The sequence below is a fragment of the Phymastichus coffea genome, unplaced genomic scaffold, assembly GCF_024137745.1.
Source record: "Phymastichus coffea isolate CEN01 unplaced genomic scaffold, Cenicafe_Pcof_1.1 PCOF00008, whole genome shotgun sequence".
Taxonomy (NCBI): domain Eukaryota; kingdom Metazoa; phylum Arthropoda; class Insecta; order Hymenoptera; family Eulophidae; genus Phymastichus; species Phymastichus coffea.
Window position 1 is genome coordinate 5,559,717 of NW_026706819.1, and position 27,882 is coordinate 5,587,598.

The 27,882-nt window shown below is 37.9% G+C and overlaps 1 protein-coding gene across 14 annotated transcripts in view; it reads right to left on the reverse strand.

Annotated features, from left to right (window-relative positions):
- LOC131669622 (tau-tubulin kinase homolog Asator) overlaps positions 1 to 27,882 on the reverse strand; it is a 481,900-nt gene that overhangs the window by 225,004 nt on the left and 229,014 nt on the right. For all 14 annotated transcript variants that reach the window (XM_058944724.1, XM_058944645.1, XM_058944629.1 and 11 more), the window contains one exon: positions 17,960 to 18,256. In XM_058944724.1, coding sequence (XP_058800707.1) covers positions 17,960 to 18,256 — 297 coding nt within the window. The remainder of the gene's footprint in view (positions 1 to 17,959; positions 18,257 to 27,882) is intronic.

Consider the following 27,882-nt stretch of genomic DNA (forward strand, 5'->3'; position numbering starts at 1 on the left):
GGATCACCAAGACCAAAAAAAGCACGCCAAGTTCGATCAAATGTAAAGGTTTTGCTTACAGTTTTCTTTGACAGCAGGGGCGTGGTGCATCATGAGTTCTTGCCACAGGGTAGAACAGTAAATAAGGAATATTACCTGCAAGTTATGCGCAATTTGCGCGAAGCAATCCACCAGAAACGTTCGAATTTGTGGAAAAATAAAAATTGGCTTTTGCACCATGATAACGGCCCTGCTCACACATCGTTGCTTGTGCGCGAATTTTTGGCTAAAACCAACACAGTAACGATGCCACACGCACCGTATTCCCCAGATCTGGCCCCCTGTGACTTCTTCTTGTTCCCAAAACTGAAGAGGCCCATGAAAGGACGGCGTTTTGCCACGATTGAGGAGATAAAGACGGTATCGAAGGATGAACTAAACAAGATCACAAAAAATGATTTTTTGAAATGCTTTGAGGATTGGAAAAAGCGTTGGCACAAGTGCATTATATCCGAGGGGGATTACTTTGAAGGAGATAAAATAAAAATTGATGAATAAATAAATATTTTTTGAGAAAAATAAAAATTCACCTTACTTTTTGATCACACCTCGTACAACTTAAATCTATTCAGACAAACAAATACAAAATCGGTTACAATAAAGTTTACATCACGCGCACATATACAGAACAACTTAAACTAACGCGGGAGGACGAATGGCCCGGCGACTAAATCGCCTTGACCATTTGCCTCCTTACAAAGGAAAGAATACATCGAAACCTCTCTACCGCATTACGATGAGTGTAGCCGGCAAGTGATCGCCTGGCTACCTATCGTTCCTACGCGGCCGTGCATCACCATGAGAGAGAGAAATACCGGGAGAGAGAGATAACCTGACCTTTGTCCTTGGCGATGAGCCGGCAACGGGGAGTTGACCTGGCCGCTGGCTGGACGTCTTCCTCGGCGTAGCCCGTGGTGAACCCACTGGAAGTCATGCCGTGCACGGTGGCGAGGGCGATACTGAGTGCCCTGCTGCAGGTATTGTACCCACACGTTGCCTCGTCTCGCCCTGGTCTGGTCACTGCTGCACGTGTACTTCTTCTTCTCTCATTGCGCTGCTACTTCCAACTTCTCTCTTTAACTTTCTTCCGGGAACTGCCTCACGCGACTTGACGCATGGTCAGCATTCGCGCTCTCGCCGGGCTCTCCCACCAAGCACACTCATTAGGCGGCGTGCGACAAAAACGCTAATTGGTCGCGTGTCACACGCCGGCCCAAACCTGTATAGTGCGTGCATAGACGTGCACTCTAGCATGCTCGCTAACTCTCTCTCTCTCTCTCTCTCTCTCTCTCTCTCTCTCTCTCTCTCTCTCTCTCTCTCTCTACCTCATAGTCGCTGCGCTCTTGCTTCTTCGGGCGCTCTCAATCTTGCTCGGCAATCTTCGGCGGCTGGAAAAACATAAAGGCCAGTGGTTAGGCGCAATAAATATATGCGCCGAACGCTGACCACGTCGCCATGCCGAGCGATAAGAGGGAGAGAGAGAAGGAGGGCAGACGAGGAGCAAGCGTACTGCTTGCTCTCGTCACAAATTGTCACTGAATGATACTTTATTAGTCGGGCGGTCGGAACAAGATAAAATGACGCATTAAGCTATGCGATTTCGAAAGCACGATGTTATGCTTGCAGGCGACTAGCAAAAAATGTTTAGATGTATTCAAGTTCACAAGGATGATCAAAAATATCAAAAAATGTTGTGGCGTAATGATAGTTCAGAACAAATGCGTGTTTTCGTGCTTACTACTGTAACTCAAGGCACCGCGCGCGCTCCCTTTTTAGCTGCTAGGACTCTCCATCAATTAGAGATTGATGAAGGGGGCAGGTACCCACAAGCTGCTCATTGTTTAAAAAACGATTTTTACGGAGATGATTTACTGACAGGCGCAAGCTCACTTGAAGAAGCCGCAAAGCTGATAGAGCAATTAGAAAAATTACTTAGACTTGGTGGGTTTAAATTTCATAAGTGGACTTCAAATGAGCCGAGCTTGTCAAGTCAATCAAATTCGATTGATAAGTCAAATAAAACAAATAATGATAATGAACGAAATGATAGTTTACTTGATGATCAGCTTAAAAAATTACTATGAATTCATTATAACGCGAAAACCGATTCTATCAGTTATTTGATCGGTCCATCATTAATCAAAAATATCACTACTAAACGTGTCATTTTATTACAAATAGCTGAACTATTCGACCCTCTAAGACTATTAGGTCCAGTTACTGTGGTTGCAAAGTTAATCATGCAAGATTTATGGAAACTTAAATTGGACTGGGATGAAACAATTCCCCAAACTTTAAGTTACATGTGGCTCAATTTAAAAAATGAATTGGGTGCCATTGAAAGGTTCAAAGTTTAGTGAAAATAGTTTTGTCAAATGCAGTAAACTTGCAACTATATGGCTTCGCCGATGCCAGCGAAAGAGCTTACGGTGCAGCAGTTTATTTAAGATCAGTAGATAAAGATAATAATTGCCGTGTAGAATTAGTTTGTGCTAAGTCTCGCATTGCACCAATTAAAACAACAACAATTCCGCGATTAGAATTATGTGCAGCCTTATTGCTCGCTCAATTAATTCAAGAAGTAGATGAGGCATTAAAATTGGAATTTGATCAAATTTATTTGTGGTCAGATTCAACTATCGCTTTGCATTAGTTAAAAACATCACTTCATTTACTTGAAACATTCGTTGCTAATCGTGTAGCTGAAGTACAAACACTAACTAATAATTCTACATGGCAGCACATTGCGACGGAAGAAAATCCCGCAGATTATATTTTTCGCGGACAAATTACTTCTGAATTTGTTAATAATAAAATTTAGATTTTCGGCCCTTCATGGCTTTCAGAAAATGAGCAAAATTGGAAAACATTGCAATTATCGACAGTCGAAATTCCGGAGCAAAGAGTTAAAATCGCTCTTGTTGCCGCGACTATGCAACAAGACAAGCATATTAAAAATTAAACACTTGAGCGTTTTTCATCAATCAATTCATTAATTTGGTTCATTGCATTTTGCCATCTGGCAGTTATCAATAAAAGATCAAAGTCAAGGTTAACTGGAAATTTTACAGCATAAGAATTAAACGATGCTGAGAAGCAAATCATTAAAATCGTTCAAAAGAGTCACTACCCACGAGAACTCAAATATCTACAAAAGGGTACGTATAGACATAAATGCAAAAAGTGAACTCTTAACTTTATGCCCGTTTTTAGACGAAGATGGAATTATACGCGTAGGAGGTAAACTCGGAAATGCTCCACTTACGTATGCTAGAAAATGTCCCATTTTATTGTCTAAAGATAGTCATTTAACAAAATTAATTATTCAAAACATGCATATAAAATATTGGCATGCAGAAACACAATTGACTTTGACTGCCGTTCGGCAAAAATATTGGTTAGTCAACGGCAAAACTATAGTACGAAATGTTATTACAAAGTGCGTCAGATGTTGTAAACTAAATCCGAAAATACCGAATTATCCGATGGGCAATTTACCTAAAAGTCGCGTACAACAGACTAGAGCCTTTGAAAATGTCGGCATTGATTACTGTGGCCCTTATCTTATCAAAGAGAAAAAGCTCCGAAATACTAAGAGTGTCAAGGCGTATGTAGCTGTGTTCGTTTGTTTTGTAACGAAAGCGGTTCATTTCGAGCTTGTAACTGATCTTACGACTGAATGTTGTTTACAAGTAATTAAACGTTTTACTAGTAGGCGCAGTAAGCGTAGAAATATTCACTGGGATAACGCTACTTGTTTTGTTGGAGCGAAAAACGAAATTCTAAAAATTCATGCTTATATTAATTCAATTGACAACAATAATAAAATAGCACAAAATCTCGCATACAAAGGCATCACTTGGCATTTTTCTCCAGCGCGCTCGCCCCACTTTAGTGGCTTATGGGAAGCCGCTGTAAAATCATTTGAACGACACTTGTATAGGACAGTAGGAAAAACACTTTTTACTTATGAGCAATTTAACACCTGTATAATTGAAGTAGAATCTATTTTAAATTCACATCCTCTTACTCCTGTTTCCTTTGACCCAAATGACCTAACGGACTTGACTCCCGCACATTTTCTAATCGGAGAGCCTCTAGCAAGCATCCCCGAGCACGACTACCTAGACGTGCCTGACAATCGTCTATCTCTGTGGCAACATACGAGGTGTGATCAAAAAGTAAGGTGAATTTTGAAATTTAGCGGGCTACGTCCGTTCAATCTTCGACTTTTTTATTTGGTTATGTCGGTACACTCGTCTAGAACATACGTTCCAAATTTCAGCTTTGTAGTATATTTATAATAATAAATGTAATAAATGTAATCGCTCTTCTTCAAGAACAGTAAGCTAAAAAAATATATTGAACACGTGCGCAGTTCTCATTAGCGCTTATAGCCTTTTACGATATTTACTTATTTTTGCGCTGCGCTGATTTATGACGGTAATAAAAAAAAGGTCTCAAGGACCAGATACACTCAACTGATCGCTACCCTTTCCACCGACGCATTTTTACCTTTGTAACCGCCCTCGCTACTCAGTAAAACCAATGAAAAGCGATTTACTAAAATTAGTTAACACCCAGCAAAATATTGTGACAGTCTGTTGCGACAGACAAAATCAGATTCTCGACAATCACCGAGAGAGTAACATCTCGCTCTCTCTAGTATAATATTCTAATACCGCGACACATATAGTTTTAATCACTGCTGTTTTTATAATTTACTCTCCTTTTTTTACATTAAATAGAGTTAAGACAAGTGTGCTCTATTTATTTATTCATCACCTTGCCCGTTCGTCATTAACATTAACGTGCGGCGCGGAATAAGAGAAAAGTAGTCTTTTCATTTAAATACATTTCCGCAAGTCAAAACAGAATTATTGATAGATTGAAACAAAAAACATTTAGAGGTACTCTTCACAGTGTCTAGTTTCTCACAGTGTTTGCTAAAATATCATAAGTATTTCTGTTTATTAAGTAAAAATTATAACTTCAAAAGTTACAAAATCTGTAGCTTAAAACGGAAAAAATCTGTTACGAATTTTCAAAAATTAAAAATTTATTAATACTACGTTATTTGGTAACATTTCAAGAATATGTATATCTATTTTTAGCTCTTAATATTCATTAGAAAAAAATACAAAAGCGATTTAGTGAAACGGCGCAACGTTTTTCAACACTTTTTAGTAACATTTTTGTTAATAATTTTTGCAAACAATCGGTGACCCCTGTTTTTCAACGTGATAATCTCCTAAAAATTTTATAAACTATATTTTGTCACAGTTTCGCGAAATTATAATAATTTTATGAGCTGAAAAATAGGAAAATTCAAGAAAAAAGGAGCTTGTTATGGAAAAATACATTAAAAATATTTTCTCATTATTTAGCTGAAAAATAACATATAACATCTTATTACTATTTCACGAAATTGTGACAAAATATAGTTTATGAAATTTTTAGGAGATTATCGTGTTGAAAAACATGGATCACCGATTGTTTGCAAAAATTATAAACAAAACTGTTGCTAAAAAGTGCCGAAAAACGTTGGGCCGTTTCACTAAATCGCTTCTGTATTTTTTTCTAATGAAATGATATATTAAGAGCTACAAATGGATATACACATTCTTTAAATGTTAACAAATAACGTAGTATTAATAAATTTTTAATTTTTGAAAATTCGTGACAGACTTTTTCCGTTTGAAGTTACGGATTTTGTAACTTTTGAGGTTATGATTTTTTCTCATTAAATAAAAAGACTTATCAAATTTTGGCAAATACTATGAGAAACTAGACATTATGAAAAATACCTCCAATATTTATTTGTTTCATTCCATAAATAATTCTTTTATTACGAGCGAATCGAACACACGCGTAGTTTTTCCCCACGCGGAGTCGTAGTTAAGAGCCCAGTGCTGTCGAGCTACCTTAAACCACGAATATCCGTGAGTTCGCAGATAGACCAGGCGAGGGTCTAATACTCATTGATGCGTAGGGTATCATAAATGATATTTAAGTACTTCTGTCTCTCGCGCGCGCGTATGCGAAATAAAAGAAACAGCGGTGTACGACTTCGGTGAAAGTCGTCCTCGCACGCATTGTAAGGCGAGCGTTCCGTCACTATTTGTCCCATGAGGAAGCAGGGTAATTCTAACAATTTTACTTTTTATGCCATGAACGTTTTGATATACTCGTAATTATTGTTTCATTTAAAGCACGTCAACAGGTATTCATAGCGTATCATGTTTCCATTCCCCAAGAAAATTCCACAGTATTCTACATAGAAAAAGAAACATTTTCTTTTATGTGCACTTTTTTCTATAATTTGAACTTAGAGAGTTATGACCATTTGAGAAAAAACGTAAATGTTTGAGAAAAATGCTCAAACGTGAGTTATATTTGATGTAAATAATTTTTGAATGAGTGATTTAGATAGAATTAGGAAAGAGGGAGAAAATTCCGTTCTCAAAATTTTCCTACAATTTTTTTCCAGGAGATTAAAAATGTATTTAAAATTTTGGTATTTTCATTGATGAATAATCGTTTGAAAAAATTAGAAAAACCATTTGATTGTACTCGTGGTATATACCATTTGAAAAATTTTAGAAAGAGCTTTTAAATGCGGTGCCGCTCGTCTCTGTACGTTAGTTTTAAAGGAACATATGAAACTTCAAAGTTTGAATAATTTTGTTTGGAGGGAGATAAAAGTACGTCAGCGACAGCGTATTTCTATAAAGACCTACAATTGTTCCATAGAGTATAAATCAAATTCTTACGGTAGTATCACACTGTATTGTTGTTAATGTGGTAATGGATTGATAATAATAGGATGTTGCTCTCATGTTGCAAAAAAATTAACAAAAACTTACGCTAGAGAAGAAATTATGCCAGAGAAGAATACAACGACGAAAATCGTTTTTTTTGTGATTTGAATATTTGAAGTATCATTATTAATATTTATTGTATAAATTATTGATATTAAGTATACTATTATTTGTTATATTATACACTAAATTAAGATTTTATTAGAGATCTTATCAAGGATATTTTCTGAAGCAATAATATTTTAATTATACCAATTATCATCTCATATAGCTTCGGAATATTGACCAGACATATTGCATACTATCTATAACGTATTTTTAGCACAGAAGGAAAGTAAAATATGTAATTTAGAGATTAAATATATTATTTCATAGTGTGCCAGCCATCCTAAAGCCAGAGAATACGTGAAAAAGTAGTTTTTTGTATACATAGCCCCCGTCTATTCTATTTATAAATAAAAAAAAATCAGATATTTTCGTGCTAAAAATACATAAAATAAATTTTTTTAGAAATATGTTTGTTGTCATTTTCGAAATATCAAATTTTGAATTATTGAAACCACTTGAAAACATTCAAATTTCACGCCAAACAATTTTTTGGCTTTACAAATTTCTAGGATTTCCAAAACCCTTTCATTAAATTTTTTATTTATTTATTTGTTCAAAAATTGACCACAATATTGTAAAAAAAAATGCTAATAATCGAACTTTTGTGTATGCACATGCGTCTCAAGGACTGAAAATTCATGTAAAGGTATACATTTACACATAGGATATGATGGTGTAATTACTTTTCCCAAGTTTCAAGGAGGAATATTTGGTGAGATTGAGAATTGTGTTTAGCCAGATTAAATTCTCAAACTCACTGATGAAATTATAAAAGTTACTATGGAAATTTCTACATTCTTTGTCGTGTGACTATTGAAGAGTGTTATTGTTGTAACTTCAACCTGGAATTGCCAATTTCTAACTATTTCGGTCCGCGATTATTGTTGTTCGCGTGAGAACATTTTAACCTTCTGATTAAAAACTGTTTCGAAATTTTCACTTAAATTTTGTCAAACTCATCACTTAAATTTTGCTCGTTTGTCTGTGAGGAACATTATTATTAACACAGACCGACAAATCTCAGAGCCAGAGACGAGACCTAGTGTACCCAAAGTATTTTATTGCGCTAAAAATGAACCCGAGCTCAGAATTTAGCCTATACGTCTGGGTTCCGAGGTATTGTAACTTAAAAGAGTCAAAGGACATTTTTTCCTGCAATATTTAAACCTCTTTAACTTAGTGAAAAATTTTTTTTTTGATAAACAAATAAGGGCATCTAAAATGCTAGATTTTTACTTAAAAATATACTGGTCGTTTATGTAAATACCTTTTTTCTCCCATATCTATGGCGGATTGATAAAGTAAAAATTTCGATTTTCGTGAAGTATGATATAAAGGTTTAGGATTCTAGAGCGGCAACATGCTGGGTTTATAGGTTGAATAGGTGGGGATGTAGCATCTTGAGATTATTGGGTCGTAGGGTACAAGGGTGGAGGTGTAGCGTTTTGAGGTAATTAGGTCACAGGGTACTGGGTTTGTGGATCAAGTAAGTGAGGATGTAGTGCCTTGAGGTTATTGGGTCATAGGGTACAAATTTTTTGGGTTGAAGGCATGGATAAAAAATCTTGATTAGTAAGTTTAGTTCACTAAAAAAATTTTTCATACTGTGATATTCGTATCATCTTTTATATATATTATTGTTTGTACTCTCGTGGTCTGTCGCGTTAATGAGTAAGAATTTGTTTCGATTTTCAAAATGCTTCCAAATATTAACTTTGAAAAAAATAATAAATAATATATATGATTATACGAGGGTCGTTTGAAAAGTCCGTGCAAAGTCAGAGAGATGGCGCTACTAGTGCGTATCAAGGTTATTTTCAGTTAGTGGCATATCTTGGAAGAGCACACACCAAGTTTCAGCCAGATCGGCCAATTACTTTGCGTTTTACATTCGTTTCAATCAAAGAAATCGAGTGGTTGTAAAAAAATGGACGAAAAAGAATTCCGTGTATTGATTAAACATTACTTTTTCAAAGGCAAAACGCCCCAGGAGATTAAACAGAAGCTTGATAAACATTATGATGATTGTGCACCTTCGATTAGAATGGTTTATAAATGGTTTCAAAATTTTCGGAGTGACCATATGAGCACAAAAGATGCTGAACGTTCTGGACGCCTTGTTGAGGTTACCACTTCAGAAATCATTGATAAAATCCATGATATAGTGATGGCTGACAGAAGAGTAAGGGTGCGTGAGATTGCTAGTACTGTAGGCATCTCGAGCGAACGGGTACATAATATTTTGCACCAACATTTGGAATGAAAAAGCTATCCGCTAGATGGGTGCCGCGATTGCTCACGATTGACCAAAAACGAGATCGTGTGAAGTGTTGCAAGAATGGTTTGCAGCTGTTCCAGCAAAATCCGCAAGACTTTAAGCGTCGTTTTATCACTGTAGATGAAACATGGATACATAACTACACTTCTGAGACCAGAGAACAGTCACAAACAATGAGTCAGAAACAATGGGTTACCAAGGGGGAATCTGCTCCGAAAAAGGCGAAGATAATTCCTTCGGCCAGGAAGGTTATGGCGACTGTCTTTTGGGATTCGCAAGGAATAATCTTCATCGACTGTCTGGAAAAGGATAAAACCATTACAGGTGAATATTATTCATCGTTATTGGATCGTTTGAAAACCGAGTTGCTAGAGAAACGTCCATGATTGGCCCACAAAAAAGTCCTCTTCCACTACGACAATGCGCCAGCTCACGCCTCAGCAGTTGTGGCCGCAAAACTGATGGAGATAGGGTTCCAACTCGTTTCACATCCCCCCTATTCTCCAGACTTGGCTCCGTCGGACTACTATATTTGTTCCCTAATATGAAAAAATGGCTGGCGGGGAAAAGATTTTATTTAAACGAGGAGGTGATTGCAGAAATGAATGCCTATTTTACAGACTTGGACAAATCCTATTATTTGGAAGGGATTAACAAACTAGAGCACCGTTGGATGAAGTGTATAAGCCTAAAAGGATACTATGTTGAAAAATAAAAAAGATTTATTAAAAAACATCAAGCAGTTTTTATTTTTACACGGACTTTTCAAACGACCCTCGTATGAGTGAGATTTCAAGGAAAGATAGACTTTACCCTAGTTTCTTATGGAGCGAAGTGTCCCATAATCAGAGCTTAAGTCTTTCTTATAAAAGGATGCAACTCAGTCCAAGTTTCTCATAGCGCGAAATGTTCTATGAGTCGAGCGTAAATTACAGTAGGAAAGAAAGGATTTGCTCAATTAATCACTTGAGAGAAAGAACTTAGGTATAAGCCAAGTTTATTCGATCAGAAGCGCTCACTTTGCAAGGCTAGGAGTGAACGCTAGCCTGTGCAAAAATCGGCGTATTTATAAACAGATTTTTCCACCTATTTTCGCAGGACAGCCCTCTTCGAATTATTTAAGCAAGTATGCAAGATCATGTAAAATTTACAGAAGTAGATATAGTTCATTTTAGTATAATTTACAATTATCGCAAAAAGTATCGTCAAAAGTTATTAAATAATAAATTTAATTAATGTGATAGCGCAATATTCATAATAAAACAATGATAAAATTTTACATAAATTAATAGTTTATTACTAGTAGAAGTAATTTCTAAAAAGAAATACTTAAATTAGTTAATAACTTTTGAATTATAATCAATTTAAGTATTTGTAACGGGTTTTTGTAAAATCTTATAATGCAAATATTAAATCAGTTAATTAAGTTTAATAAATTATAAAAATGTCGTTTTTATGTACAATATTAACGCTTTCGATCTATATAAAATTATTTGTTTAAATAAATTATTGATTGTTTATTTATTGATAACAGTAATAATTAAGCTGATATCAATGAAACAAATTCTTACTCATGTTTCTTAAATATTCATCTCGGATTTAGAGTATTCGTTTTATTACAATAATTAATATTTACAATGTAATAAACAAATTAAATTTGCATATGAAAATTTAATATAATTTAGTAGTTCAACGCAATTAAAATTATTATAATCTAAATCTATGCCCTAAAATCTATATAAAAAATACTTATTTTCATCAAAATAACCCTTAATTAACAGATTTTAACAAAAACTATTATATCTATATCTATAAGAAGGTAACGTCACGCTCCTTATATCATGAAATTTGACTCTAGTACTAAGACAATTATATAATATATGAGGTGGCGCCGTTTAATATGCTAATTGATGTAAATAGTTTATGGAATTTAGCGGGTTGCAGTAATTGCAGTGAAATAAGAAAATAGCTCATAGATAGGACCGTAACATAGCCCTCTCTTGAGACTGAATGATTCACGAGAAAGAAGTCTTATGAATCCAGTTCTCTATAAGCTTTTTATTCTTATTTCTTTATTTTGTTTGTTTTTTGTTTTGTTTTTTTTTTCTTTATTATTAACAATATTATTTATTATTTTTCTGTCACTTTTCCATCTAGAATTATCCCGGCGTAGGTGAACGTTCCGGTTGAGGTTAGGTAGCTGTAAAATTTTTTTGGTGATTCACAATTCCTTCCTCCGTTTTAGTAATCCTCGCAGTCAGCTTGCAAATCTTCTTGCGCATCCTGCGCTTCCGCTTTCTTGAGGTAGTTGGAAGGGATCCGGAAAGCAGAGGAGAAGCTGTGCGAGGTACACTAGACGGCAGGAAAGGAATTGTGGAATTGTTTTTGATTTCCACCTGCACCATCCAAGAAGGCTTAGATGGTGTCTGTGTACTTTTGCACACAGAGCCAGGTACCATGGTTTGCGATGGTTTAAAAATTTTAAATTGAGGAAAAGAGATAAAGTCCCTCAGATCTGATAAATCTGTTTGAGTCGACTTATCTTTCCCCATCTCAAAAATGGTTAGCTTACTTTCTACAGTATTCGCATATATTGAATCAATATGCAAATTTGCTTGGAGAGAGGATGAGTCACCAAGTGGCTAGTATTAGTACGGCTTTAATAGAGATGTATGAAATACGCCTCTATCTTTACCGTTCTTGTATTTTAATAGGTATGTACTATATCTAAGTCTATTATAGCTTTGATTAAATACGGGCCTTCATATAAGTTTAAGAATTTTTTAATTATTTCATCTTCTTTGTTACGTATCGTATATTTTGACTCCGTAATAATACATTATCATTAATTTTATATTAATAATAACGAATATTTTTATTAACATTATCAGCACGTTTGATAAGCTTTGAGTGCATTTTCTTTTTTATTCCTTCTATTTAACTAATGTATGTTTGCACGTTGATTTTGGCATCGATGCCAAAATCTCTCCGGTTTCATGTGAAGGTGTGCTTCCATAGGAGTCACTTCAATTGTCTCGTGAAATACACAGTTCATAATTTTTTGTATTTTGGGGATTAATGGAGTCAAGCCTTTATGATTTTCATTGACATACGCTCTTAAAAATTTTTCCAGTTCTCTGTGAATCTTTTCCACGATATTACTTTCTGGATGACGAATACTAGAGAATATTAATTTTATATTAGCTGATGAAATTTTCCATGCTTTTGCAGTGAACTGAGTACCGTGATCACATATAATTGTTAGTGGTTTTCCATAGTTAGGAATATAATGTTCAAAAATTTTTTTTATAGTAGTATATGTTGTTGATCTTTTTATAGGATATATAACAACAAATTTACTTAAACAATCTATGGTTGTTAAAATATATTTAACTCCGCCACGTGAAGTAGGTAAAAGACCGTAAAAGTCTATTGATAATAAATCATTTGGTTTTTCAACGTCTATTGGCTGCATTATAGATGATATCTTTTTAGTATAATACTTCGTGTTAAATTAAATCACATGTTAATTAAATCACAAGAAGGATTTTTCATCAATGTAACGACTTGAATTTCATCGATGTAGTCGTTACTGCAGTCCGTTATGTATCTTGATAGGAAATCAGCGGCTTTATTTTTGTTGCCTGGTAAATACTCGTACGTAATGTTGTAGTCTTGAAGAATCAAGCACCACCTCTTTAATCCCGCATTCATAAATTTACAAGTAGTCAAAAATTTAAACGCTTCATGATCCGTACGTATAATTATTTCTTTCGCACCTTTTAGATATGTTTTCAATTTTAGACACGACCAAGCTACAGCTAAAAACTCTTTTTCGGTTGTGAAATAATTCAATTCCGCACCTTCCAAAGTTCTAGTTATAAGTGTTATAACTTCTTCATCACCTTCGTTATTTAATTAAGACAAAGCACCGGCTATAGTATGATAACTAGCATCAATTGTTAATATAAAAGGTTTACTAGGATCAAGAAATTTCAAAGTAATAGTATCAATAAAATTCTTTTTTACATTTTCAAATACTGATTCATGCTCAGGTAACCATTGATAGCCTTTGCTTTGTTGCAATAAGTTTATTAAAGGTTTACATATTTCAGCATAATTTTTCGTAAACTTTGTATAAAAATTTACAAATCCAAGAAAGCTTTGCAAGCATTTTAGGTTTTTTGAAGCTTTATAATTTTGAATTATTTCTAATTTACTTTTTTGAGCTTTTATACCGTATGGTGTGATAACATGTTCTAAAATTTCAATTTCTTCTTGAACTAATTTAGATTTCACAAATTTCAATGTATAATTGAATGTATTATACATCATATATATTCAATGTATAAAATCTCTACGACAGCATGTAAATAGTTTACGTAAATGATGTATATGTTCATTGCATGTTTTAGAAATACATAATATATCATCAACAAACGGAATTATAAATTGTTTTAAACCGCCAATTGATAAATTTAAAGTTCTTACTATTGCTGCTGTACTACTGCATGTACCGAAAGGTACTACATTGGATTCGTAGGTATTACCTACGATAATAAATGTCGTATATTTTTTACTTTCTTCTTCGAGAGGAATTTGCCAAAAACTACTTGTCAAATCAAATCTAGATATAAATTTCACTCCGTAACAATGTTGAAAAATATAAGGTTTTTTATCTTTTAAAATCAATTTATGAGTATACGACGGTTGCTACTTATATTTTAAGCCTAATAATGAAAAGACAGTAATTTATTATCTAAAATGGCTTTATTGTTTTTCGAAGTATTCTCCATGATGATAAATGCACTTTTGCATGCGCTCGAACCAATTTTCGTAACACTTTTTCCACTCTGATTGAGGTACCTCCAAAACATGGTTTTTGAATGCATCAACGGCTTCTTCAGGCGCCGAAAAACGTTGTCCACGCAATTTATTCTTGATATGCGGGAATAAAAAGAAATCATTCGGTGCTAAATCAGGGCTGTATGGAGGATGACCCATCAATTCAACGTTTTGGCCAGTCAAATAGGAGGTTGTTTTAGCTGATGTGTGAGAGCTTGCATTGTCATGATGAAGAATGATCCTTCGTTGTCGCTTCTTTTTTCGTATTTCACCAAGCATTTCTGGCAAACAAATGGTTGTGTACCATTCAGAATTCACTGTTCTACGATGCTCTAACGGTACAGTTGCCACATGTCCAGTTATTCCAAAGAAACAGGCGATCATTTGCTTCGAAGTGCTTCGCGCACGAATCACTTTTGTTGGATTCGGCTCGTCTTGGAAGACCCATACAGTGGATTGCTGTTTTGTTTCGGGCTCATATGCATAGATCCAAGATTCATCACCTGTGTAGATGTTATACACAGCGTTTGATGCACCGCGATTGTATTTTTTGAGCATTTCTTTGCACCAATTGATGCGAGCATCTTTTTGAGCTTTTGTTAAATTATGGGGGATCCAACGCGAACAAATCTTATTTACAGCTAAATGTTCATGCAATATCTTATTTATGCTCATCATACTAATGCCCAAGGATGCCTCAATCTCACGATATGTTACATGCCGATCTTGCTATATTAGTTCGTGCACAGCATCAATGTTTTCTGGCACAACAACTGATTTTGGACGACCTTCACGATTTTCATCCCCGAGCGAACTACGGCCACGATTAAATTCGTTATACCAGCGTTTCACAGTGGCAAGGGATGGGGCTTCATCGCGAAAAGTCGAAGTAAGTTGATCGATGCACTCCTGTCTTGATAGCCCACGTCGAAAGTCGTAGAAAATCATCGCACGAAAATGCTCACGAGTTAATTCCATTTTTTGCCCGAGATGAATTTTTCAAGTTACCGTGAACAACACAAATTGCACTCAAATGAAAAAATGTTCTGAAGAAGGTTATGGTTAAAAATGTCAAACTTTCCACTGGAAACGTCAGATGGCGCCTCTAAACACTTAGTATTGCCAAGGCTCAAAATATAAGTAGCAACCCTCGTATACTTTTAATAAACCTAGTTTTTTACGAAATACATCTCTAAATTCGCACACAAGCGAAGCTATCTCATATTTTGAGCATCGGTTAGGCTAGAGCTTTCATCTATTTTCTCATTAATTTTCCCTCGAGTTAGATTCACAGAATCATCTTTTGCGATCCCTGCGTCTATTTCGTTTCAAGTTAGATCAATGAGCGATGGCAGATCATTACTGAATTCCGAGACAGTATCATACTGAATAGTTAAGTTTTGAAAAGTACTTTTATCTATAAAGGTATTGTTATATTTCAAGTTTTCTAAAATATTATTCATTTCAAAATAAATTTGTTTATTATATGTATCAAGTTTGAGCTTTATATTTTTCATTGTATCATAACTGATAATACAATCTTTTATTAATTCAGGAATGATTATGAAGATAGTATCAATATATTGATTACCCCGTTTTACATTTAAATAAATTTGTTTCTTCAATCTCATCGATTTTTAGCCTTTAGCTACTTTAATAACCTGTCCACTAATTGGAAGAGTTGGTTTATCCTTAAAAACTATTATATCTACAGGGTGTCCCAGACCACCCATCCACCCCTTCTAGTTTTTCATAAACGAATTTTCAGAAAATATGAAACATACAAAATTTCAGTAAATTAGTCAAGGATTTCAGCGGTGACCTTTAATTTGCCCTTGGAAATTATTTCCAAGAGCATCTCAAGGTCAACTTGGATTTTTAAATAGCAACCCCTACTTTTGACCTTGAATTCTTAAAGAGCACGAAATTTTGAGTCAAAAGTATTTTTATAAATTTTTTTATCAGGGGCACAGTTTCCGAGAAAAAAAGTTCATTAACATTTGCAATTTAACATGTGAAGACTTTCAGATAATTGCAAGCCATCGGTTTCACGAGTTAAATTACAAATGTTAATAAACTTTTTTTCGGAAACTATGAAACTTAAATATTCATTCGAATGACGTGGCTTGAAGTCGACACCTTAATGAAGAAAAAAATATCCATTAATTTAAGTTTGCAAAAGTAGGGGTTCCTATTTAAAAAAATCAAGTTGACCATGAGATACCCATGAAAATCATTTTCAAAGTCAAATTAAAGACCGCCGCTGAAATCCTTGACTGATTTACTGACATTTCGTATGTTTCATATTTTTTGAAAATGCGTTTTTGAAAAACTAGAAGGGGTGGACGGGTGATCTGGGACACTCTGTATATCTATAAGTAGGTGACGTCACGCTTCTTATATGGTGATGAAATTTGACTCTGGTACTAAGACAATCATATAATATATGAGGTGGCGCTGTTTAATATGCCAATTGATTTAAACAGATTGATAAGTTTAGCGAGTTGCAGTAATTCAGTGAAATGAGAAAATAGCTCATAGATAGGACCGTTACAACGCTGAAAGTTACATTCACGAAAATGGAAATTTTCACTTTTCAATCCGCCGTGGATGTGGAAGAAAAAATGGTATTTACATAAACGACTAGTGGATTTTGAAGTAAAAATATAGAGCTTTAAGATGCCCTTGTCCATTTAAAAGAAAATATTTTTTCACTAAGTTAGAGAGGTTCAAATATTGCAAAAAAACGTGTTTTTGAGCCTTTTAGATTAGAATATCTTGGAACTCTGACCTATAGGCTAAATTCTGAGCTTGGATTCAGTTTCAGTGAACTAAAATACTTTAGGTACACTAGGTCTGATCTCTGGTTCTAGACTTTGGTCATATTTTGTCGACCTTTGTAATTTTTATTAAAATAGAAGAGTAGATTCGCGCATGTCTAGTAAAAGTCTTGCTCAACCTCGAAGAACAACATTGTGATTATTTCATAAAGTTCAAAACTTTATATTTTACTATGTTATATAAACTAAGTAATATTTTTTTAATTCCATCGCTGTTGCTTCATGGAGACTTTTAACTATAAACTAAATATTTTCTCGAAGTTTCAAGCTTTGTCAACATAATGGCTGCTGTGCAAAGTTACCGGTGTTTGAAAAAGCTCGAAAGTCCATATTTTTTCCCCTCTGATTATCAATTTAGCTTAGCTCATTGATTTATAAGAACCGCTGATACAATCAATACACAAGACATTTCAAGCTTCAACGCTTTGTAAATCCTATTTTCATACGATTTTTTTTCCGTAAAGATATACGTTCGCAAAGTTAGGTACTTATGTTTCTTTATCGATTTTTTAATCATATTTCACTCGATCATCTAAAAATTTGACTAATTAAATTAGTTAGTTTCTTTGAAAAAGGCTAAAAATATTTTTGTATGATAAAATTACTACAATGTTTCACGCAATTGTAATAGTAGAATAAAATAATAAAATATTTTCATTCCAATTTACTTTATAATTGTAGAGTAGAAGTATTTTTGAAAGATATAATATTCTTTGTTTATTGAAGAAATGAAATATTTCGTTTTAAAATCTAAGATAAAAGTTATAGAGTATAAAAGAATTTTATTGAAATATCTTACCCCAAAATATAAATGAAATTCAAAATGTATATCTTTGTAAAATGTTATTAAGGTTATATAAGAAAAGTATTTGATTCAACTTCTTGTTACGTTTTCAAAATAATAATTTTGACTAGTCGAGTTGTTAAGAACTTTAGCTATATTCTTAATCTAGTGAAAAATTATCATAGTACCATTATTTCAATATTATTAAATGGTCTTCACCTTACGCATAATCTAGTAAAATTACCTCAGGCATTGACGAAGATGCGTGGTTTCCTTTATGTTCAGGACTCTGAAGGTGTTCAGCCTTCCATTCATTATCTGTTTCTTCCGAATCGTCGAATTGTGACTTCCATTGTGAAGCAAGCGTCAAACCGCCGCCACCTCGTGTTACTTGTTGCAGAACTGAGACATTATCATCATCGATTTGAGCGAATTGTGTAATAGAATAATCACGAGCCATTGCTCTATTGCCTCTAATTTGTTGTCGACATTCCGATCTCCGTTTCGGTTCTCGCCGTAGCGTTTCTCGCTGTTCCGTTACCTGCAATCCATTATTTTTTAGATAAAATCTTTCGTCGATCATTTGACGTTTGGATAACGTTTCTTTAATGACATAAGAAAAGGAATTTAAACACATACACATTCGTGCAAATACTACACTACCAAGTTTCATAAATGCATGCAGACTTTTCGCCTTGACATGCTCAACTCTCGCATATATGTACAGACGCATACACACAGATTTATACACTAATCCTAGGGAATGAAAATATAAGAAATCCTATAACTTGAGAAGGAAAACACGTTTGTGACGAGAGCAGGCCGTGTGCCGGTCTCTCGTCTGCGTTCTCCCTCCTCCACTCGGCAAGGCGTGTTGGCCAACGTTAGGCGCATTAAAGTATGCGCCTAACACTTGGTCTTTTTGTTTCAGCGCCAAGGACGGGCCAGCGCAGTTGAGCGCAAGAAAAGTTGAGGAGCGCGGAGAGAGAGTGAGAAAAAGAGAGAGAGAGAGAAAGAGTACTAGGCCCATGCAGGGATAGGCAGGCGCGCAACGCGTGACCGATAAGCGGTGCGTCGCGTGCCGCCTAACTAATAGGTCAAGGTAGGGAGAGGAGCGAGCGCCGCTGAGCGGCTGCAAGACGAGCGCAAGAATAAGTGCGTGAGAGGAGTCGAAGCCCAGTCCTATTAGAGAGAGAGTCGAAGCCCAGTCCAGCTAGAGTGTAGTAGTCGTACAGAGAGTGCAGTTTGGGATAGCTGGAAGATTAACCCTACCGGCAACGGCTTTGTCCGCGACTGCAGCCGACCCACCTGCTAGGAAAGTCAACGTCGCCTGCGGATACCTGGATCAGCGATAGCAGCCAGCAGCTACCAGCGATCTGACCAGCGACGACGCCCGGTACTTCTTGCGGCAGCGTATCGCTCAGGATTCTCGACGTTGCGAGGAACAGGAGATAAAAGGTCAAGCCTCCCTTTTCTTCTTTCTCTCTACACTCTCTCTCTCTCTCTCTGTTGATGTGACGGCCGGTGCGCGTTGAAAGAGATAGCCTGGCACTCACGTGCCGGCTATCTGAAGGTTCGCGATAAGTTTAATTTATAGTGATGTAAGTTGCGACCGGTGAATTGTCCAGGCGCCCACGTGCCGGGCACTTTACCCGGTATTAGTTCGCGTAGTTTTTAAGTAAGTTTGTAATAGGTTAAGTACGCGATTAGGTATTAGGATGGAATGCGAAGTGTTATTTGTGACTATCTTAAGTAGTTTATTGTTCTATTTGTAGTTTGTTGGTCGGTAATTTAGATTATGTTATGCGCGCGTATGTTTAGTGTGAATAATTATTAATAATAATAGGTTGTAAGTGAGATTTAACTTCTATCTTTCTATAATTCATTTATCAACCTTTCCTCGTTCTTCTCCCTCAATTGCCTTGAGCGAAAGTGCCTCACTTACCCCGCAAAGAATTGGTAACAAAGGAACGAGTTTTGTTACACGTTCAACGAGTTTGCTACTTCACTTTGATAGATGCTTGAACTAAAATACAGTAGAATGAAGGAACTCAGCAGAAAGTCGACAGCAATCGATCCGAAAAAAATTATAAAAAAACTGTATAATTCACAAGGATAGCAAAATTCATTAATAACTGTGCAATTTTGATTTGATAAATACTGTGACGGTAAACGTCGTATTAGCGCTATCAGTCTAACCATGTGGCTGCCGGCGAGGGCAGCACCTGCCGGTTGGGGCGAAATGTATTGAGGGAATTCGATACGAGACGTCACGGAACGCGCGCGTACAAAAACGAACCAGTCGAGGATTAGAATTCGATCGCCGAGCCGTGCAGCGAATATCTTGAAGATTTTCCCGAGTTTTCCGAGTGCCGAGACGAGCTGATCCAAGCCTGCAGGAGCCGTGCCTGATACTGAGCACTACGAGTGTGCGTGTAAGCGTGCGTGAGTGGAGAGTTTCGCCATCGAGGGCGAAACCGTGAGCGAGAGGCAGCATCACTCGCATACAAACGTTCGCCGAAAGACTAGTGTGTGCTGCAAGAGCCTCCTTCTTCGTATCACTTGTTTCCTGTGCGAGAATTAATAAGGTAAGCTGGTCAGCTTAATTTCGCGATCGCGACAGAATTGCTAAATAACTAATCTCTCATACTCGCTAGAAAACGAGCATGTATTATCTCGGCAAACAAAGAGCGGCGAGCGATCTGACTCCGCATGTTATTGTCGCGCGAGCGTCTTGTAAACATAAACACGCGGGCCGAATACAGTGTACAGTTTAGAGGAAATAAACGATCTCGCATGTGATATTGATTAGAATTTTATCGTATTTATTTCAATAGCAGATAGTTGATTGACTGATACCCGTTCCCTCCTGCTCTCCGATTTTCGTGTTTGAACGTATAGGTAATCACGCGCGCTCTTCGATACGATCGTGCGCATTAAATTGAATAAACGGTATTAACCCCGTTACAATACAAAAATTATCTTACAAAAATGCATTGAATCGTTCGTAAAAGTCGCATACTGTTTTTATATTAAATCAAAATACTAACCATTCAATTAAGAAATTAATACTATTAATAATTTTTGACAGCGATACGTGAATCTCAAAGAGTAGCAAGTAATATAGACTTAAGGACTTTGCTTTGAAAAGAGCTATAGCCATAAGCATGAGTTATTTTTCAAATAACCAGCAATATCAACTATTCTAACAAAGATAATACTTTCTTAAGGATGTAAGTGTAAGAGCTGTACTAATAGGAATGGGTTATTTTTCAATAAGCACTTGCAAAGTACTTCAAGACGGCGCACAGTGGAAATTTTCAGTCGTTTTGGTGTAAAATTCCTTCCGTGGGCCAATGTTCACTAAAATTAATATTTTGCTTAAAATAAAATTAATATCACGCTATTTTGAGAAAATTATTTTTCAAAATCAAGTAACCACCTGAAATCCAACTGGATAACCTGATAACCGATAACCAATCAACTAAATATTTAGGTTATTAGGTTATTGTATGTATTTGCGCGTGTATGTTTCAGACAATAGTTCGCTTCAACTTACTAGTTTACTTCTTATTAATACAAATTTTCAGATGAAATGACATTGTTTTTATAGTAGAGAAGACATTTACAATCCAATTTTAGGTTATGTATTTGTATGATGAGATGTATTTCTTGATAGAGTATTGTTCCACAGAAATGGTGACTTATGTTACCAATTGATATTTAGGTGTGTGCATTACTGTAATAAGAAATATGCCTATTCCTTCGACAGATTACAATAATTGCATTCTGATCAAAAAACAAAAATGTTTTAAATTTTTTCTAATGATTTAGTGCATTTATTTCTATAAAAATCCTAATTAAAAACGAAATTGATGAGAAGTGAAGCCTCTATTGATTACACAGACCTATAATTGAAAAAAGTAGTGAATCCAAATCTGATTTTAGAATTGATCATCACCTAAGATTCACGAGAGATCCTTACTAAAAAGTGTCAAAATCACGATTATTTGCTATGTTCGAGGTTTTATAACATTGTGAATACAATTTTGTTCCCAAAAACCAGTAAAGTCATCGTAAAGCAGCATTCTTGCCCTGTAAACCTATTTTTTTTGGATTAAAGATACCTTTTTTTCATTGAGATATCATGAATTGATATTAATATTTTAGCAATTTTGCTAAAATTAAAATCACAGATTACAGGAGTCAAAAATTTAAATTAATTAGGTTCAAGTGTCTGGAATGACATCGTCACATATTACAGGGGTCGGGGGCTGGGTTCAAGAAATTGGGGGGCTTCGCATGTTATAGAGATCGGAGATTAAGGCATTCGGGGTTCAACAATTTACCAATTGCCTTAGCCTCTGACCTCTGTAACCTATGATTTTAATGTTGTTGTAAAACTGCTAAAATACTTAACTAAAATCATGATATCTTAATGAAAAAAAAGATAATTGTAATCCAAAAAAATGTATTTTAATGGGCAAGAGTGCTGCTTTATTATGACTACTTGTTTTTGAAAAAAAAAAAAAAAGTTAATTACGGTGTTACATAATCTCGAATATAGCGAAATATCGTGATGTTCGCAAATTTAGATTATGATGTCTCAATAATCTTAGGTAATGAATCATTTCTAAAGCCAGATTTGGATTCAACGCTTCGAAAATCTACTGAAATATACTATCGCGTTTTTAGGTTTTTGTCCATTTAAAAATTTTGTCGACCTGTATTATAATTAGTAAGTGGAAGATAGAGGTTATAGCATGTGATTTTTTTTTCAATGTAACATTATAATTTGGCATGAAAAGTTAAAGTTATTTATAAACTTTGTACAATTGGAGAAATGTTCAGCGGGCCCAGCGCTCATAGTAATAACTAGTCACTTTAAAACGCTGTACAAATTTAATTTCAAATAATCCGGGAGTCATCAATTTTTGAAATTTTTAATTATCAAAAGTTACATTTAAGGAGTTTAACTGTCATTGTCAATCGTGGGCTACTTTTCTATAATGTTTCCGCTTCGATTTCTTGCTCAGTTCTTTTATTCAATATAACGTCAATACGAGTTTTATTATGTCCTAACAAGAATTATGCGAAATTGTAATAAACCAAATTATATAATTTAACTTATTTCGTTCTGTTTTTTTTTTTTTGGTATGATAACGACTCAGCATAAATTTAGTAGACCGAAAAATCAAGGCTTTTGATGACATCTAGATTTTTCTGCATTCAACTCACAACCCGCGGGAGGTGACTAGTTCATGCAAATGCTTGAACGGTCATTGATATTTTGTACTTAACATTGAATTTATATTACTTTGAATTTACCATATATTATGTTAATTGGTTCCTATTGTATTTGTATTACTTGGACTTTATATTACACTAAATTTATGCTATATCTAAGTCAAATTTCATATCATTATTATAGATTGAAAATTGATTGCTGATTGTTATTGTGAAATCAAATAAATACCCTATCAATTATCCAAAATTGAGTATACGTGTGTGATTATTATCACCTCCTTAACCTCACCGAAACAGAAATGACTAAAAAATTGAGTCAACAAATAATGAATTTATCGAAAAGTATAACATAAAACCAAAAAAAATTCTTGACGCTAGTACTATACCAGATAACGAGCACATTAAATGACATTAAATAGAAACAAATTTAGAAAGAAAATATAAAATTAGATTATTCAATTTTTTACCTAAAAGATTATCGGCTTCGGGCAACGACGCGGTGACGCAGTCGGTAAGAGCTGAGGATCGGATTCTACTTTAAACTGTTGGTTCAATCATGATGCATGTAGAAATCTCTTCCAAAAATGATGCGGGCGATAGGTCTACATACTCATGACTACAAGGAAGTAAGATTAATACCTACAGGTATTTAGTGTATCTCTGCAGCGTTTTACATCAACATAGCTCTTATAGTAAAAATGTTAATAATAATAATAATAATAATAATAGTAATAATAATAATAATAATAATAATAATAATAATAATAATGCCGGGCTGGTCTAGTGAGTGGTAACACCTCACTGGGCAAATGCTAGCTTCCAACGTCCACGACGTGCCCGGTGGAAACGATGTCCGTCGCGTCAATGCTCTGAGCAGCAACGCCATAACGGATACGGCCAAGAGGAAGATATGGCTCACAAATGACGCAAAAGATAATGGTATTCTGCCGATGTGTCCAACCATTAATCACTTATACACATACACACTCACACACTACGCAAACACTCACACACACACGCCTTCTGGCTAACCGGGGAAGTGAATGCTCGGCGACCCTATAAACGGGCCTTACCGAAAAGCGAATGGTAGGGGACTCCTATAAACGGAGCCGCCCGAAAGCGAGTGAAGGGGATCTCTCTAAACGGGCTCTCCCCGTGAACGAAGCCCGGTTTTGCCCATGGGCACTTACATACACGCACACATCACAGGGGGGAACACTGAACACACAGGGTAAACACACAGGGGGGGACCTCAGGGGCCGTGCGTTGTCCCAGCGCGGTTCGTGGAGTCGCGACCACGAGGGACCTCTAGCATAACGGGACAGAAAACTATGGAAAATGCACAAAGAAAACATTGATTTACCTCAAGTGGTAATCCCTTCTCAGGGAGAATCCACCCCGGGTACCGATCGGGTGAAAGCCCCGGTGGCCACGGGCAGCGGCAAGGATTTTGAGGGCCGCACCTTGTGCATGGCGAAGAGGAGGACCAAACGAAACGATACGAACAAAAATACACTGAACATACCAGAACGACAGAGGACAGACAGTGTATCAAGTGGCGGCAACGGGGTGAGTTACGCCTCCGCCACAGACAACCAAGAACAGACGTCAGGACGAACACCCACGATAAACAAAACACGAGACATGACTGAACTGCTAAGGCTAATACAAGAGACGGCGACAAAAATGGCCGAAGCAGCAAACATACAAAAAAACATGAATATGACAGTGAAGACTGGAATCAAGACAATTCTCGAGACTGTGGACATTGCGCTGCACAAGCGGATGGACACAGCTCCGGAAGGACACCGACGAGACAGCAACAAGACAAGCACGACGACGAACAACAACGCAGAGACGCCACAGATGAAACGGAAACGTTCGCTGACCGGAACCACGCCGGAGCTCTCACAAAAGAGGCCACCGACGACAGATTCGACCAAAGACTGGCAGACCGTTACACGGAAAAAAACAAAAAAGAAAACGGACGCAAGGAATCGACCTGACAAGGACAGACCGGCCCACCAGAAAAGGGGACTCGCTGTCCTCGTTAAACCGGGGACACACGCGTCGTACTCCGATATCGTCCGAAAAATCCGGACAACGATCGATCCGAAGGAGAGTCACGTACAGGTGACGACCCTGAGGAAGACTAAGAACGGTCTGTGCCTATTGAAGCTGCAGGTAGACGCAGACAAACCAGACGGACGCGACGTGTTTGAGCGACAGATCCAGGAGGCCATCGGGGAAGCGGGCAGTGTCAGGGCTATGACTTCCAAGGTACAATTGGAGATCATGGATCTGGACTGCGTTGCGACTCCGGAAGACGTGACGGACGCGCTCAGACGAGAGTCTGGGCGAGACACAGACTTTCGGGTCCACATTTTCGGTCCTAACCGCGCTGAGCAGTATATGGCGGTCTGCGAAATGGAATCGCGAGAAGCCGAGGCGCTGCTGCGGCGCGGTCGGATCGGAATTGGCTGGGTGCACTGCCGCGTCCGAAAAAGACTGATGGTGACGAAATGTTACAGGTGCCTGGGCTTCGGCCACGTGAAGGCCGAATGTACGGGCAAGGACAGGACAAAATGCTGCCGCAAATGCGGCGCATCCGGACATTACGCGATGGAATGCAAAGGAGAACCGGTCTGCCCACTGTGCTCCGAGGCCGGGCATGAAGACGTCGCCCACCTCGCCGGAAACGGCAGGTGTGCCGTGTTCCGGGCCGCGCTGGAGGAGTGCAGGAGGCGTGCCGGAAGACGGACAGAGTAGTACAAGGAAACTTGAATAGAAGTAGGACTGCAGACATGCTCCTACCGCAGATAGCCGACGAACATGACGCGGATATTCTGATCCTGTGTGAACCATAGAGGAAAAGGATGTCCCAGACATACATTACAAACAGGACAGAGACCACTGCTATCTGGGTAAGGGGCGCCGCTCAATTTAGAGTCTCCAACCGCGGAGTCGGGGACGACTACGTCTGGGCTACAGTCGGCGCTGTCTCTTATGTCAGCGTCTACTTGACACCCAACTGCATCGCGGCGGAGTTCGAAAGGAAGGCGACGCTGTTGGAGGACGGGATCAGGGACCTGCCCGGAGATGTCATCGTTGCGGAGGATCTTAATGCGAGGGCGATCGAGTGGGGAATGAACGAAACGAACCGACGTGGACGACTGCTGCTGGAAATGGCCGCAAGGTTGGACCTAGCAGTAGTAAATACGGGACACACGCCGACGTACAGACGACCAGGGATTGGAGACTCCATCCCTGACGTGACGATGACGTCGGACAGAATCCTGTCACGGCTGAGGGGGTGGCGGGTGGTCGAGGACTATACAGCCAGCGACCATCAATACATCGTCTTCGAAGTGGCGGGACGGACAGAAACGAGACAAACGAGAATCCACCAACCCCCGCGGTGGAACCTTAACAAACTTGACCGACAAAAATTTTCGGAGGAGTTGATGGCGGCATCAGCCCCGGGGTCGAAGATTCCTCCTGAGCTAACGGGCCGGCGAAGAACGGAAAGACTGACAGACGAGACGGCGAAATTAATAAACAACTTGTGCACCAGCACAATGACGAAACGACGACAGATACAAAAAAGACGACCACAATACTGGTGGACGGACGAAATAGCCGAGCTACGCAAGATATGCCTGGCAAATCGGCGACGTGCGACGAGGGCTGGAGGTGGACCCGAAAGGGAAAACCTTCAGGCCATATACAAAACAGCACGGAAGACGCTGACGAAAGCAATACGGGACAGCAAGACGCGATGCTGGAGGAAGCTCTGCGAGGAGGTGAACGAGGATCCCTGGGGAACCGGCTACAAGATTGTGACCAGGAAACTAGGGGCCCGAGTCTCACCGGAACTTAAAAATGCCGAAATAGCAGGACGGATTGTTGACGGATTGTTTCCGACGCACCCGATTAGGACAAACGTGATGGATGACGTGGACGCACAAATGCCCCCCGCTTTTACCGCTGAGGAGCTCATCAGAGCAACGAATGCGATGAAGACGGGTAAGGCACCGGGACCGGACGGAGTACCATCCGAGATCCTCCGGCTCGTGGCTCGTCTACGGCCGGAGATACTTCTCGACCTGTACAATACGTGCTTGACGACAGGAACGTTCAGCGATCGGTGGAAGGAGGCGAGGCTCGTTCTTATTCCAAAAGGTAGGGGCGACCCTGGCACTCCTTCGGCCTACCGGCCGTTGAGTTTACTTGACACTACTGGTAAACTCTTTGAACAATTACTCAGACCGAGACTGACGGACGCGATACAGGCCGGAGGGGGTCTCTCAGATTTGCAATTCGGCTTCAGGAAGGGTCGGTCGACGATTGGAGCGATCCAAAAGAAGATTGATTCTTTCCTGGAACTAAACAGACACTGCCATGCAGCGCGACCCATTGTGCTGCTAGCGACGCTCGACATCAGAAATGCTTTTAACTCGGCCAGGTGGGTGGATATCTTGGAGGCGCTGAAAAGCAACTTTCGGATTCCACCGTACCTGGTTCGGGTTGTGGAGGATTATCTGAGAAACAGACGAATAACGTACGAGACGATCGAAGGACAGGTAACGAGACAGGTCACCGCTGGGGTGGCTCAGGGGTCGATACTGGGACCCGACTTTTGGAATGGTCTATACGATAGTCTGCTTCGGCTTGGGATGCCACTCGGAGTGACCCTCGTCACCTACGCTGATGACGTGGCGGCGGTGATCACGGAGAGATCTCCCGAGCTGGCGCAGCTGACGTTGAACCAGACCATGAGACGAGTTGGACGATGGATGACAGAACACGGACTGCAACTCGCAACAGAAAAGATGGAACTTATGCTTCTCACGAGAAGACGCATACAGACGATACTACCCATGAGAGTGGGTACATACGAAACGGAGACCAAAGGGGAAG